Source organism: Chinchilla lanigera, unplaced genomic scaffold (genome assembly GCF_000276665.1).
Source record: "Chinchilla lanigera isolate Chin_1 unplaced genomic scaffold, ChiLan1.0 scaffold00026, whole genome shotgun sequence".
NCBI lineage: Eukaryota > Metazoa > Chordata > Mammalia > Rodentia > Chinchillidae > Chinchilla > Chinchilla lanigera.
In genome coordinates this window covers 19,895,061-19,911,233 of record NW_004955427.1, presented here as the reverse complement: position 1 = coordinate 19,911,233, position 16,173 = coordinate 19,895,061, and the positions used below count along the sequence as shown (strand labels likewise).

At 39.8% G+C, this 16,173-nt stretch overlaps 1 protein-coding gene across 1 annotated transcript; it reads left to right on the top strand.

Annotated features, from left to right (window-relative positions):
• On the top strand, positions 1 to 15,200 carry Lrrc58 (leucine rich repeat containing 58; the record flags this gene model as incomplete). The annotated part of the gene is given in 4 exon segments (XM_005386619.2): positions 1 to 369; positions 10,006 to 10,134; positions 10,800 to 11,077; positions 14,263 to 15,200. Coding segments are annotated over 4 exon segments (985 nt in total), but the record flags the coding sequence as incomplete, so codon positions are not given.
• Between the last annotated feature and the right edge of the window lie 973 nt (positions 15,201 to 16,173).

Genomic DNA, 16,173 nt, shown 5'->3' with positions numbered 1-16,173 from the left:
GGCGCTGCTGCGGCTCCTGCTGCCCCACAACCGGCTGCTGTCGCTGCCGCGGGCGCTGGGCAGCGGCTTCCCGCACCTCCAGCTGCTGGACGTGAGCGGCAACGCGTTGACCGCGCTGGGGCCCGAGCTGCTCGCGCTGAGCGGCCTGCGCACGCTGCTGGCCAGGAACAACCGGCTGGGCGGCCCGGGCGCGCTGCCCAAAGGCCTGAACCAGTCGCCGCTCAGCCGCAGCCTCCAGGTGCTCAACCTCAGCGGCAACTGCTTCCAGGAAGTGCCCGCCTCGCTGCTGGGGCTGCGCGCGCTGCAGACCCTCAGCCTGGGCGGCAACCAGCTGCAGAGCATCCCGGCCGAGATCGAGAACTTGCGGAGGTGAGTGCCTCCGCGCACCGGAGGGCGGGGGCCTGCGCCGGTGTCCGGGTCCCTGCGGGCGCCGGGCGTCTGTCACGTAGCTGGCTTCCTGCCGGCTCTCTCACTTGTGATAATACTACCCGTCTCCTTGAGTTACGGCAAAGATCTAGTACGATTGCGTCTATCGCGGCGTTTGATGGGCTTTTGGCCCATGCGGATTTTGGAGATACTATTTCTGTCTTATTTCCTCTGTCTGAGAAGTGATCTGTGCTGAGTATTCAGAAACAGATGTCATGTTTCCGAGGTTGTCACTTTGTTGCTCAGAAGTCTTAGGGGATTTTTATGCTTGTTGATTAAAGTATTGTATTTGCCTTTTTAGCATGGCTCCAAGGTGCTCTGATCGTACTCCGTGTTTTTCTTTTTTCTTCTTTTTGAAGCAGGGTCTCGCTATGCAGTTCAGGCTGGCCTTGAGCTCACTTTGTAGCCCAGGCTGATCTCGAACTCGGCAACGATCCTCTTGCCTCAGCCTCCCGAGTACTGGGATTACAGGCGTGCAGCACCACGCCTGGCCACTCCTTGCTTTTCCCTGTCAGCTCCCTTTCCTCTGTATCAATACTGACGGTACCATTTGAGCCGTGCATTTTCCCAGCTTGTAGGGAAAGCAGCTTGTAGGTGCTGGCACAGGTAAGCACTCACCAGATGTATGTTGAATGGATACAGAGCAGGTGTGGTTCCTTTTGCCTGGAGGGTTTTTTTTCTCCCCACCTGGCAAACACCTGTTGGTTAAAATTTATATCAAGGGTCACCTCTGTGATTCCTTCCTTTACTGCCTCCTGGACAGTTTAATTATTGCTAAGTTGTGTTCTTTGTACCTCTCACCATTGCATTCATTTTAATGATTTTAATTCGTTGAGGAAACTCCATCCGGGCGTGGTGGCGCACGCCTGTAATCCCAGCACTCAGGAGGCTGAGGCAGGAGGATCGTTGCGAGTTCGAGACCAGCCTGGGCTACAAAGTGAGCTCAAGGCCAGCCTAAACTGCGTAGCGAGACCCTGTCTCCAAAGGAGGAAAAAAAATTTAAAAAAGTAACTGTGCCTCAACACACATATAACCCATAAATGCAAGGAAATGGAGAAACAGGATAATATTAAGTATCCTAAGGGTGCCTTGCAGTGGAGTAGGAAGTAGAACGAGGGCAGATTTACCTTCCATCTGTATTTTCATATTCTAAGTTTCCAAAGATACCAGTGCTAGGGCTGGAAGGAATCTCAAAGAGTTAAGTGTAAAGAACATGTGTCTTTGGTGCCAATATTGTGTGGAATCTTTCACATTTGCGTTTTTTCTGTTCTCTTTATTGATAGGAATCAGTGAAAATTTAAGCAAAAACAGGTTGAATGTAGATTTTTTCTTCCTAAAGGTAGAAAAAGTCTGGGCCAGGAACTGACTCATATCATTTCAGTGAAGGAGGTAATCCTTCTTTTAAACAGATGAGGAAACATTTTGTATCAGTAATTTGCTTGAGGCCGGATGGTGACAGTGAGCGTTCCCTGGTCCATTCCTCAAACTGCTGCTAGCTGCTCACTGCTAGAATAATGCATTAGACCGTCAGAAATACAGAGCCGGAGGTTCTGTCACATAAACCCTAAGTATATCATCTTGCAGAATACATGTGTATTCTTTAGGCCTCTCTGGTAACCCTGACGTATATTGTATATTATGCCAAGGTGCTTTTTAAGCCGGGTCTAGTTTTTTGGCAATAAAGAAGACATCTGCCATCTTTAAGGACAATTTTTAAATTATGTATACTCTGTAATCAGTGCCAACATCCTCTTTCTTCGTACCCTTCATTCTTCCAGGAAGGAATAAATAATTTTTGGTTTGTTTTGGTTTTTTGAAGCAGGGACTCACCCTGTAGTTAGTTCAGGCTGGCCTGAAGGTATCCTCTCCTGCCTCGGCCTCCCGAGTGCTGAGATTACAGGTGGGCACCACCGCACTCGATTTAAAATAAGCATTTTTGGTTTAACTGTCATTGACCTCTCCAGTTGTATCAGGATCTCTTCAGATATGTTTTCGTACTCTGTTGATTCTTTCCCATATTGACAAAGTTTTTTCTTTAAAGTTTTCTGAAAGAGCATTTTCAGAGTATAAAAAATAAATAAATGCTGACAATCTTAACATTTTCATGATTAACTTTACTTTCCTGGAGTAAATTAGGCTGTGGATATAGATTTTATCCATCAAAATGTGAGTTTATATTTCAGCAAATGGATACAATTTTTTGTATAATTTTTTATATGGACAAACTTTTATGTTGAAAAAGTAATTCACAGTTAGACCTCTTTCTCCGGAACTATTTATTGCCTTTTATTCCTTTGTCAGTTTTATTTTACTTGTGCTTTTTATTCCTAGTGTCATTTAGCCCAGACACTTAAGTGCGGAAGAGTTTAATAACTTATCGCCCACTAGGCAATAGACTGTTTAAACGAAAGTTGCAGAGTTGTTTGGCATACAGGGTGCTAGATACTTGGAGAGTAAGTTTGAGCCAAGAGTTTCAGTGCTACATTTTCCTAGTCTTTTCTTCCCAAGTACATGTAATGCTTTTCTTTTTCTGTTTATGACCCTCTTACTGTCTTTTTGGTATGACTTTGCAGGAGAGAGTGTCAAAATGAAGGCTACAAATTAATGCCATAGAATGTGTTGAAGCTAGTGTATAATTAATAGATATTTTAGCAAAGAGGTGACTTAATAAATAGAATGTGTTAAGGTTAAACTAAAACTTTTAATTTCATTTCCCTTTAATGAACCACACAATGCAGGGCTAATGTATATTTTTATTTTACTTAATGTCATCTTTATTTGGGTGGGAAGCAAAAAACATTTTCTGTTTACATCTGCAGTTAGAATTGATTGTCACTGTGAGGACCTGAAGTATTTTTTCAGTGGTTCAGTGACCCCTGATAGAGGAGAGTCACCCCACTTCATTATGAAGAAACAAATTTAAGTTTGATGTGTTAACACTACACATAAAGGAAAGGAAGAATTCATTTCATAAATTTAATGAATGGTTTTCCTATTTTCTATATTTGTCAAACACTGAATTATTCCAGCTCTAATTGACAGAGGTGCAATGATGACAATGCATAAGAACTTTTAAAACACTACAATTTTGCGTTTAATTCACAATACTTTCATAATTATACAAGACTCTAGAAATTTAATTTCCATAAATCGTTGAAAAGATTCAAGTTCCTAGAAATTTGAAAATTGAGTTTAAAAGTGAGAAATAGTCTTGACAGTATAAATTTAATATGCTGGTTGTGTAATTTGATTAATGATACCCATCAATTGCAAAAGAGAATTTACAGTACATCATTTCAACATCATGGGCTTGGTTATATTTTAGAACTTCAGCTCTTTCTCTGTTAAAGTCACAGTACCTTCTGACGTTTGGCATCCTTTCTGTCTGAGTACCTCCCTGCCCACTTCCAGAGCACAGAGGAAGACACTGAGTAGTAACTGACCACCAGAGAGTAGTTCCTCACTGTCTTAGTAACTTCAGGCTGCTATAACAAAGTATCATAAATGGGGTGACTTATAAGCAACGGAAGTTTATTTCTTAGGGTTCTGGGGACTCTGAAGTCCAAGATAGAAATATTTAACAGATTCCATTGCTGGTGAGGACTTGCTTCCAGGTTCATAAACTTCAGTCTTACCGTGTCCTTGAAGGCAGAGAAAATGCTCTCAGGGCCCTTTTTTTTGGTCTTTTTTTTTTTTTGAACCGGGAATGGAACTCAGGGCCTCGAGCTTGCCAGGCAGGTGCTGCGCCACTGAGCTATACATCCCCAGCCCTCTCAGGGCTCTTTCAAAGACACTAATCCCACTCATGAAGGCTCAACCTTTATGACTTCATCTGATCCTTATCATCTTCCAAAGACACCAAGTCCTAATACCATCACATTAAGAGTTCAGCATGAATTTTGTGACAGAAGCATTCCGTCCATAACACAGACCTAAACAAACAAGATAATATTTACATTTGTCTAAGACTCACTCTTCTCTTTCTCACTTTACTGTAATTTCTTTTCTATCCCACTAGACCATATTGCAAGTTATTAGTTACTCAATATTCTATTAAAAGGTCTTTTAAGTTTAAGCTTTCCCCCCAATTAGCATTCTAATTAAAATAGCTTGTTTTCCAGGGAAGTTTCTTTTATTTGAGATCCAGATAGTCTGTTCTATTACAGTATCTCTAATCATTGAAAACCAGAGCTTTCTAAGTATCTGGACATGAATTTACACCATACTTGGTAGGATCAAAATAACCTGCCTAAGAATCTGTTTTTTCCCAACAGTAGCATTCATAGGCAGGTACTCCACTTGTAATCAGATAGTTGATTTTAGCTACAGAGTAACATTTGAAAGGGAAAAAATTAACATCAACATTCTTTATCTGCTTGTTTTTTCTAAGCATTATAAATCTAGAGAGACAGATGCCATCTTGAAAAACTGTACATGATCAGAGATTGAAAAAAAGTCATTAATCCTTTTTGAGGGGGAGGTGGGAGACAGGGGTTTCACTATGTAGCTCAGGCTGACCTTGAACTCACTATGTAGCCCAGACTAGCCTTGAACTCAGCGATCCTCCTGCCTCAGGCTTTCCAGTGCTATATCATTAATTATTAAAACCAAAAGAACTTCAGATTGATTCAGGTTGGCTGTTGGAATGACCATACTCTGAGATTATTAAATTGTACCAATGCAGAACTATTTGGGGCAGGAGGACTAAATGCAGGGCTTTCACACTGACGTATGTTCCCAACCGTTTTGCATTATTTTGAGACAGAGTCTCACTAAGTTGCCCAGGCTGGATTCAAACTTACCGTCATTCTGCCTCAACCTCCCCAGAATGCTGGGATGACAGGTGTTTGCCACCATGCCTGACTCAGTACAATAAGGTATGTTTTCTAACTTCAGAGAGGAGGGAAGGAACTTTGTCAGTGAAACAAGAATAGGAAGTTTTGGAGTTTTAAAACTGACAGTTGGGAGCTGGGCATGTTGGTGCAGGCCTGTAATTCCAGCTGTTGGGAGGCTGAGGCAGGAGGTTTGCTGTGAGTTCAAGGCCAGCCTGTACTACATAGTGAGACCCTCTCTCAGAAGAACTATAAAACTGACTGTTGTGAAACCACAATTAGAATTTCTAGAAAAGGAAAAATATGCAATAGTCATCCTTTATTTGCAGTTTTGCTTTACTAGGGTTCCATTACTCAAGGTCAGCCAAGGTCCAAAAATAGTAGATAGAAAATCTCAGATACAAAAATTTTGGAAGTTTTAAATTGTACCCATTCTGAGTAGTGTGTTGAAGTCTTGTGCCCTCCCACTCAAAATGGAGTCATCGTTTGTCCAGCTTATCGACTCTCAGTACTCTGCTTATTAGTGATTGACGAGCTGTCTTGTTTATGAATTTGACTGTCACAGTACCACAGTTTTCATGTTCAGATAACCCTTATTTCACATGGTGAACCTGTGGCACACGTGTTACTTGTTTTCTTTTAAGGCAGATGTTTATGTATGAGCTGTTTTTCTAAACTAAAACTTCAGATTTAATTGCACTGTTGGCAGTTTACAATAAAAAAATGGGTTTGGAGTTGCATTTGGGGCACTGAGTCTCCAGAAAGTTCACCATCATTGCCTTATTTTCTTTAATAATGGCTCCAAAACACAAGAGTAGGGATGCTGGCAATTCAGATATGCCAAGGGGAAGCCACAAAATGCTCCCTTTAAGGAAAAAGGTGAAAGTTCCATGCTTCATAAGGAAAGAAAAAAAGTGTGCCCAGCTGCTAAGATTGACTCTTAAGAATGAATCATTCAGCTGTCATTTCAAATTACAAAAGGATAGCTGCAGAGAATAAATGCTTAGTTAAGGTAGAAAAGATAATAATTACAGGATTTAGTGCTAATCCCTACTTCAGACATCTACCCTGAGATCTTGGCATGTATCCCACAAAGAAAAGGGGATTGCTATAATTATGAACTCACTAAATGGGCTAAATGGTGTGAAGATAACTGAAGAAGAATCCTTATGCAGAGATCTTGCTGAGGCATTCTTCTGGAATGTAGCACAAAGAGATAAGAGCATAATGAGATAGAGGATAGATCCTACAGTTCTAACGGCTGAGAGCAGTTCTAGAAAAAAGTGTAGACTGAAAAGTAATGAATGAAGTAATTGTGGCTCTCCCTCAGCTAAAGAGCTCTCCAAATTAACATTTTGATATATTATAGAACTTTAGTAAAGATAAACAGAAAAATATGCTCAGAGCTCCTCAGAAAATAAAACAAAGTAAAACAAAAAATTGTACAAAGGAACAGTAATAATATTGGCTTTACTAACATAATGGAACAGGATCTTCCTACTGCTAAGGAAAAGTGACTGCCAACCTTGAATTTTATACCCAGCTAACATGATTCAGGATTGAGGTGACAAAATAAAAAGTTGGGCATGGAAACAAAGGACTCAAAGATTAACAACCATGAGTCCTTGCTGAAGGAACTTCTAAGGGTCATAGTCCAAGAAAAACCAACTTTAAAAGAAATACCAAAAACTGTGGCAAACAAATGTAAAAAATACTGACAAATCTGGCTAAGTATTGATTGAAAATACATTTTTTTTTAATCAATGTTGGTAGAAATCAAGGTTAATTCTAGAAAGTGATATGAAGACAGAATGGAACACAGTTGTATATTTGGGAATGAAAGCAAATTAGAAGTAGAAAATTAGAAATAGAAATAGCACAGCTATTAGAAATTAGAAATAGAAATTAGAACTAGAAATAACTAGGAAAATAGAAATAGCACAGCTCAGAACAGTACAAGGGAATGGAACAAAAGGTAACAGTGAAAACAAATGGCAGAACAGAAGGGAAAAAACAGAGATACTATCATACTAGAAAGCACAACTGTAGATGTATGGAGTTGTGTATGGACAATCCAGTTGTACCCAAGTTACACTTAAAAATATACCAGTAAAAGTAAAAGATGTACTTGCAAATTCATTACTTCTCATCTGAACTACTGCACTGGTTCCCCTCTGTTCCTGTCTCCACTCTTGTCCTCAGTACTCCTCCACCACTTCGCCAGCTTTTCTGTGATTCTTTAAAGCGTGACTCAAGTTGTATGACTGCCCTTCAGTTCAAAACCCACCACATCTGAGATAAAATTCAAAATCCTGAAAAGGCCCTTGTGACCTGGCCCTCCCAGACTATTGCTGTGACCTCTTGTCTACCGTGTTCTGACTGCTGCGTTTCCATCCAGTCTGTGACCGACCACACTGACTATGTACTTTTCCCTCTCACTTCATTTAGAGCTCTGTTCAGGTGTCATCTCTTATGAGAAAACTTTCCTGGCCACCTTGTGTAGAGAATCACTTCCATTGTCATCTGATTGCCCACATTTTTCCTCATAGCACTTAATACTATTTGGCATAAGAGAAGTACGTCTGTTTTCTCATTAGAACATAAGCTTGAGATCATCATTGAGATCTTATTTACACTATAGTTCTTGGAGTGGTACCCCGCACATGGATGGTATTCGTATTTAACTAGGTATTGCATATGTATACAATAATACTAGTCTATTTTAAAGGAGGAGAAGCAAGTAACTGGCCCAAGTTTTTATACCAATAAGTGGTGGATCAGGAGTTGAATAAGTACAAAGGTAAAACTGGTAGGCAGTGTTGATAACCAGATGAAACAGGTTTTAAGGCAAAATGAATTTAAACGAGCAAAGAAAAATTCTTCATGTGAATTAAGGAACACTTCAGGCAGTTTTAGGAGTCAGGAACTTGAATGTATTGCAGTATAGCTTCCATATATTGAGAGCAAAAATCGACAACTCTGAAGGGATGAAGGAAAATCATGTTATGGTAGGAGACTTACCACCAATAAGAAGGCAAAAATAATAAAAGAAACTATAAAAAGATTTGAATTGTTCAGTTTACAAATGGAGTGTATATTCTTTTAGTACATATAAAATATGAACAGACTATGCCCTTGGCTACAAAGGAACAAAGTTATGCAGAATGGATGTTTAACAACCAACCTTGAATTACTGTCCTGTTTTTGCACGTAGATCGGGGCTGGATTTTGTGGCTTTAAAAATAATTCCCAGTTAATTCTTACCATGCGAGTTTGGCTAACAGTCTAGTAGGCCACTTTTTCCCCACTTTGTATTTGTTTACTTGCTTGTTTATTTTCTTGAGATAGAGTCTCACTATTATATCGCAGGTGGGCCTCAAACTCGGCGAATCTCCTGGTTTACACTCCTGTGTTTGCAATTATGGGCGTGTTACCACCACACCTGGCTTATGTTCTTCCACCTTAAAAGTGCTTAGGGGCTGGGGTTGTAGCTCAGTGGTAGAGCATGTGTCTGGCAAGCACAAACTGCTAGGTTCAAGGTTAACTGCAGATATGTGTGTATGTATGTGTGGGGTAGGGAGGAAGGGCTTGGAAGAATGATAGTTCTACATAATGAATTAACAGATTTAACAGGAAAACAAAAATAGCATAGTAACAGCAATGGTCTGTGTATATTGTATGGTGCATTGTAAGAACTGTGCAGAAAGCTTTTCTACAGGCATCACCACAGAAAGTAGCACCGTTACATCTGGGTACAATGTATGTTATACCTGGAACTTTAATTTTATGGACATAGTCAGTTTTACATATAATTCATTTAGGCAGCATCTGAAGAATGTTTTTGTTATAAAAAGAACAAAGAAGAAATGTAGAAATTTCAGATGTGGTTTCAACTTTTAAAAAAAGGCCAGTGATGTTTCCATCACCTATTAGTACATTAAACCCAAGTGTACCTGCATGGAATTCAGGGTTCCTATAATCTGGACTCTGCAGCCCTGTGTGTGAGTTAAAAAGCCTACTTAAAAGCCTCCTCCTCCAGCCTGAAGCTTCCTCTTTCTGCCCTCTTAAGTGGCTAAACTTACAATCCAACTGAAGCTGCCTTTTCCAGTAAGAGCTGCTGTGGCCTTTTCTGCTGTTGAACCAGGAGAATCACAAGTTTGTGCTCTTTTTTTTGTTTGTTTGGGTTTTTTTTGTTTTTTTTCCCAGTACCAGGAATCAAACTCATGACCTTGCGCTTGCCAGGCAGGTGCTGTGGTGCTGAGCTAAATCCTCAGCCCTGTGCTCTTTTTCTTTTCAACTCCTATGTTTGTAAAGTGTTGCTCTTATTTAGGTATTTTAATCATGTAGTGCTTATTTTTGGACTTGTTTTTTGAAACAGAGTCTTGCTATGTAGTATAGGCTGGCCTTGAATTCACTGTGTAGCTCAAGCTGGCCTCTAATTTGCTGGGATCCTCTTACCTCAGCCTCCCAAGTGCTGGGATTACAGGTGTGCGCCACGATGCCTGGCCTTGGGCTTGTTATTTGTTTAATTGTAATATTGTCTAGCATTGATTTGTCTTATCTGCTTCACTATACTGTAAGCTCCCTTAGGATTGCATTATTTCTCTGCAGACTGGATAGCATGTAGCCACTTCTAAGTAATACATGTGCAGAATGAATAGATGAAAATGTATTCATTGTAGTAGAAACAGTGGAGTATCTTGTCTAACATATTTATTTATTCGTTTTTCTTCATTTACTTTTTCAGTTTAGAGTGTCTATATCTTGGAGGAAACTTCATCAAAGAAATCCCACCAGAATTAGCAAATCTTCCATCTCTGAATTACTTGGTATTATGTGACAACAAGATCCAAAGTGTGCCTCCTCAGCTTTCACAGTGAGTAGCTTTAGTTTATATGTACATAAACATCCATGCTTAGAAGTTATTGTCTTGCATTTACTCACCTGTTTTGTCTGTAGAAAATAATTAAGTACACATAATAAATGACATGATGATAATTGTAGCTCTGAGATTTGCTGTGAATTAGGTTATTTTCAATTTTACTTTTAAGTGCTCTGTTTTATTCTTCAAAATATTTTTCAGCTTGTTTTCTGTAATGAAAAAGATTAATTTGTCATAGGCTTTCCTGGGTACTATAGGATTTTTCAGTGATTTTATATTTGATATGAAGCACTCTAACAAGGGCTTGTAAAGGATTCTCATTCCTGTTGCACCTGAAATCTTTCCTGGTTTAGCTGTCTGAATGATAAAATATGCTCCCCCAAATCTTTACTTCTAGCATTAATCTCGTGTAAGACATCAGCATGCTCTTCTAAGATTCCAAGGGCAGAAGTCTCTTGTGGCACTTACAAAACTGCACTCTAATCTGGTTTCAGTGTCTTACTTTCGTTGACTTTAATGTTGGTTGCTGGCTCTTACAGAGAAACTGACTGTTCATATGAAGATACAGAGGTCTGTGCGCACATGCCCACGCACATATGTGAACTTTCTAGTAGTTATGTTGCTCACTTCTGTTGGTTTTTGTGCTGCGTTCATTCTAGGTTACATTCACTTCGTTCCCTCAGTCTCCACAATAACTTGCTGACATACCTGCCTCGAGAGATCCTCAACCTAATTCATTTGGAAGAGTTGAGCTTACGAGGAAATCCATTGGTTGTTCGTTTTGTTAGAGATTTAACCTATAACCCTCCAACTCTCCTGGAATTAGCTGCACGGACCATTAAGATGCGAAATATTTCCTACACTCCATATGATCTTCCTGGGAATCTTCTTAAATACTTGAGTTCAGCCAGCAATTGCCCAAACCCAAAGTGTGGTGGTAAGTAAATTCATTGTTCATGTTTCCTACTTATTTAACTGTTTTTAATTTTGATTGTTACCTTAATTAGCTAAGGCATTTAGAAGAAGGCAGTATCTTAGTTACTTTTGTCATTGCTGGGGCAGAATATCCAACACTCACAAGTTAGAGGGGAAGAGTTTATTTCAGCTCATGTATCATAGAGGTTTCAGTCCATACGCATCTGGCCCTAGGGTAGGGCAGCGTGGTGGAGGCATAGCAGAGGAGAAACAGTCCATGACAGGGCATGCAGCAAGCAGTGAGCCTGTCTCCTTTCTGTCCCTTTTATCCTGTCCAGGCTACAAGCCTTTTAGGTGGTACCACCCACACTCGGGGTTGGCCTTCCCGCTGTCCACACCAAGAATCATGCTAAGCCAATCAGCAGACTAATTTAGTTATAACACCCTTAACCCACATCCACACATTCCGTAGAAGGACCAGCTACCTCCAAAAAGTCCCACCTATGAGCATATGAGGCTTTGGGGGGACTTCTAGATACAAGCCATAGCAGGAAGTTACCAGAAAGTGAGACATTTTACCCTCTCAAGATTTCTTTCTCTTTTCTTCGTGTGTGTGTGTGTGTGTGTGTGTGTGTGTGTGTGATGGTGAGGATTAAACCTAGGGCCTCACACATAAAAGGAAAATGCTCTACGGTGGAGCTGAATCCCCAGCCCACTTTTTTTTTCTTAATTTTTTTCATAGTAATTTTGGATTCAAACACAAGAAAATACCAGTATTTTGGGGTTCACACACAAGAAAATATTCTCGGTCAGGATGTAAGAGAATGCGCCGGATGCATGCAGATCTTAGGATGTACCCTAGCACTTTATGTATACCCTTTTAACTCCATGGCTCAGAATTTGAGTTTAGAACATTTGGAGAGAAGCAAACAAATGGTATAATAAAGGGCAGAATAAGATAATTATCCCAAGGAATTCAAACTGCTATTAGAAATCAAAGGAGGAATGGTATATTTAATTAGCTCTGATAAAGAAGAGCTGATTCTTGAGGGATGAGTTAAATTTTAATAGGGTAAGATTGAGGGTGGGAAACTTTTCAGAGGGAGAAAGCAGAGCAGAGATAGAATAGTATGGGGCAGTGTGTTGGATGAGTGGTAGTTTGGCTCAGATGTTATAGTTGGGGCAGTAGAGTGAAAAGATTCATTGAGGTCAGGTGGTACCTTGCCAGAGTGTGGGTGGGGATTGACAACTGATAGCAGGTCAGTTTATTTTGGCTTCCTCATAAAAGACTAAAGTTTTAACAGTCCATTTTAATATAGCATAAAAAGATTTTTAGTCTTGTAGAGAAGGTTGTACAATGATGATCAAAACCAGGTGAGATTTTCCCTGAAAGTTATCTTTTTTTTGTTTGTTTGTTTTTGTTTTTTCTCCGGTACCGGGAACCGAACTCACGACCTTGCGCTTGCCAGGCAGGTGCTTTTGCCGCTGAGCTAAATCCCCAGCCCCCCTGAAAGTTATCTTGTCTTGAAACTGTCCTATGTTTAAAAAGTGGGAAAAATGACTAAATTCCTCAAAGATTGCTATAAAAGATACTTGGGATTTAAAAAGAAAGAAGGACCATGCTGTGAGATATTTCTGGCTATACATTCTTACAAATAAGTAGAGGTTACAGTATGAATCATTTGAGCCTACAGTTCAATAATAAACCTGCACTTGTGAATAGAGAAACCCTGAGTATTCATATGGTAAAAAATGATGTGGTCTCTTAAGAAAAATGAGTCATTTTGTGTTCTGGACATCAAATAAACTGTTGTGTAGATAAGAACAAAGAAACAGAGGTTGCGATGCCATCTCAAGTTGAATGTGCTTAAGGTTTTCTCTGAGGCTCCCCTTTCTTGAAGTGGCTGTAACAGTAGCCAGGTATACACTTGGGGCAGCATTTCCACCAAACCCCCAGGCCTAATGGTTCTAGTCTACTTTGAGCCATCCTTTTCTAAAATGGACCTCTATAAGAATTCTCAAGCAGTAATCTCAGTACTCAGGAGGCTGAGGCAGGAGGATTACCATGAGTTTGAGGCCAGTCTAGGCTACATAGTGAGTTCAAGGCCAACCTGAACTACATAGCAAGATCCTGTCTCAAAACAAACAAACAAACAAACAAAAACTTCTTTAGTACACTCAAGTCCTGTTTATCTTAGAAATGCTTGGAAAATTACTAGTTTAAAATTTGAGATGAAGCAGTAAACATTTTGTCCCTCAGATTACCTATTGAAGCCTGTTACTTTACAAATGACAAGAGACTAATGTATTATTTGGGCTCGTAGTCCTTCGATAATGTTTCAGCTTAAAGTAATATACCATACCTATGTATCAGGAAACAAAAAATAGAAATCTTCTTTCTCCTTTGCTGCTGGACCATGGCTTTTTGATTTTGGTCCCTGTGTGGTAAACACACAGTAAGTAGTTGAGAAACTTAGGTAGAGTCTAAAGGTTGAGATTCCTATCCTAAGAGACAGTAGAACAGTGGGACTTAGAGTTCTCTTATATTCCTGTTATACTACAACCATCAGGATAGCATTGTGTGTTAGAGATATGCGTTATCTTTCTAAGGACCAACCTTTGCTTTCCTCTCAGCTCCCTTCATGTTTCTACCTAGCTGGGCGGCCACAGTTGAGAGCCCTACAGTAGGAACATAAAGAGCCAAGTACTAGCTTCAGTCTACCATAAATCATATAATTGCATGAAAATCAAGTGGGGGCACCAGTGCATCTGCTTTCTACCTTCTTCGTGCAGATTGTGTGTATAATAAGTGATTCCTTAAGGTCATTATAAAGGACATGTTTCTTTTGCTTAGTCTCCTGACTGGGAAGTACTGAGAGGGTAGCTTGGGCATGGAAGAAGGGCACTTTAAGTATCTTGTAATTCCCACCAGCCGCTGTCCCCCCAAGTCAGCAAAAGAAAAGATGCTAAGTAAACAGTGTCCTTTCTCAGCCAGTTCCTTTACAATGTCTCCCTGCCTTCTCTTTGCAGCTGAGGAGCCATGTCTGAGACCTTCCAGTATTTCTGTAACAGCTCTATAGATTCGACTTCTGTGTACTTCTGCTTAAGTTCACAGAAGAAAACTGTAGGACATTTCTGCAGAATTCTGGAGGAAGAATTGTAAAAAAGCTTGCTTTGTAATGATTATTTTATATTCCTCCTCTCTAGGAGTCTACTTCGACTGTTGTGTCAGACAAATTAAATTTGTGGACTTCTGTGGAAAGTACCGCCTCCCGTTGATGCACTACTTATGTTCGCCAGAATGCTCCTCCCCCTGCAGCTCTGCCTCTCACAGCTCCACGTCCCAGAGCGAGTCTGACTCGGAAGACGAGGCTAGTGTGGCTGCACACAGGATGCAGAAAGTTCTTCTCGGTTGAACAGAAGTGCAGGGCGTTGTGAAATGCTAAAAAAACTGAGCAGATTATGAAAGGATATAGAACTTGAAGTTGGTTATGTTCATCTGGAGTGACCGTGTAAGAGCTGGTGATGTTAAGTTTCATCTACCATTCAGCAGAAATGAATTCATCTCCATGTTTGGATTCTTTTACTATAACTTGCTCTGGCAGTTCTAATTATGATTGGTTATTTGCAGTTTCACTTGAGTTTTACATGAATCACCCAGCAGAACGGAACATTCTGAAGAGTGTTATACTAGGCTGTGAGTACTGTAACTTGCAGTGATTGAGATGAAGAAAGAAATTATCAGAGCTGTAATTAACAGAGCTGTCAGCGGGTTTTGATTGAACACTATATCATTCATAACAGGATTGACTCTCTCCATGTAGTGCCCATATGTTTAGATGATAGACCTCTTCATATATGCTTGCAGATGGTTACATAGGACCTAAACCTTTCTGACCAGCTAACTGGTAAAGTAAGGAGTGTAACTTTTAAATGGGATATTTAACTTTTCTGTTCCTCTTTGTTCTATCTGATTGTTAATAACTTTAATCCAGCAATGACTGTAACAGTGCCTTAATGCTAGAAGTGTTATAGAAGCTTATTCAAGAAGAAGTGCCAGTGCCAGGCGTGGTGCACGCCTGTAATCCCAGCACTCTGGAGGCTGAGGCAGGAGGATCACTGAGTTCGAGGCCAGCCTGGGCTACAAAGTGAGTTCAAGGCCTGCCTGAACTACACAATGAAACCCTGTCTCAAAAAGACAAAAGAAAGAGAGAAGGAGGGAGCAGGGAGAAAGGCAGAAAGGAAGGAAGGAAGGAAGAGTGCTCGAGCACTGTCCTGACATGCTATGCAAAACACTTCCAAATATATGTGAACAGAACCAGGACTAGGTTATTAACTGTTTATCTAACATCTGAGCTCATGGCCATCGTAATTTTCATCTTTTGGCTTAAACAGCGATCCCTTGTGACCAAATTACTTTTACACTTAATGGGAGTCCACAATCTTGGAACAATCTATTCATCAAAACAGAACATTAGTTTTTAACAAAACTCTAGAAGGGATATAAGCTAGGAAAGCTTCTTTATACCTTGCATTAAATGGGGAAAAAATTTAGAATTTTTAATAATCAAACGTGACTCCTTTGTATTATGTACTAAATGTAGCTTTCCTTACACTTAAGAAGAAAGGAATTAACTAGAAAAACATGACAGTGGAACAAATAAAGTTGAAAGCAAGGATTATTGTATCTATGCACACTAGAGCAGTTTCCAAAATTAGTTTAACATGCAAGACTTTTTGAAAATAAAATATTGATCAATAGAAAAAAATATGTTGTATGTATAGGGGAAAAGGATTCACAAGTTTTTGCCATTAGAAATTACCGAATTTTTGGCTGGGTGTGGTTGTGTACACCTATAATCCCAGTAATCAGGAGGCTGAGGCAGGAGGATTACTGCAAATTCAAGGCCAGCCTGGGTTCCAGTCCGAACTACATAGCAAGACCCTATTTCAAAAAGCTTCTCCCCCCAAAAAAGAAATTATTAAATTGTTGTTAACCACTTTAATATACACTAAAAATTTAATATTACTATAACTTTATAAGTTTTTATTATAAAATACACACTAGTAAACCCATAATAATGTGATAGCTAGTTGCTAAATGTTAAATATACAGTA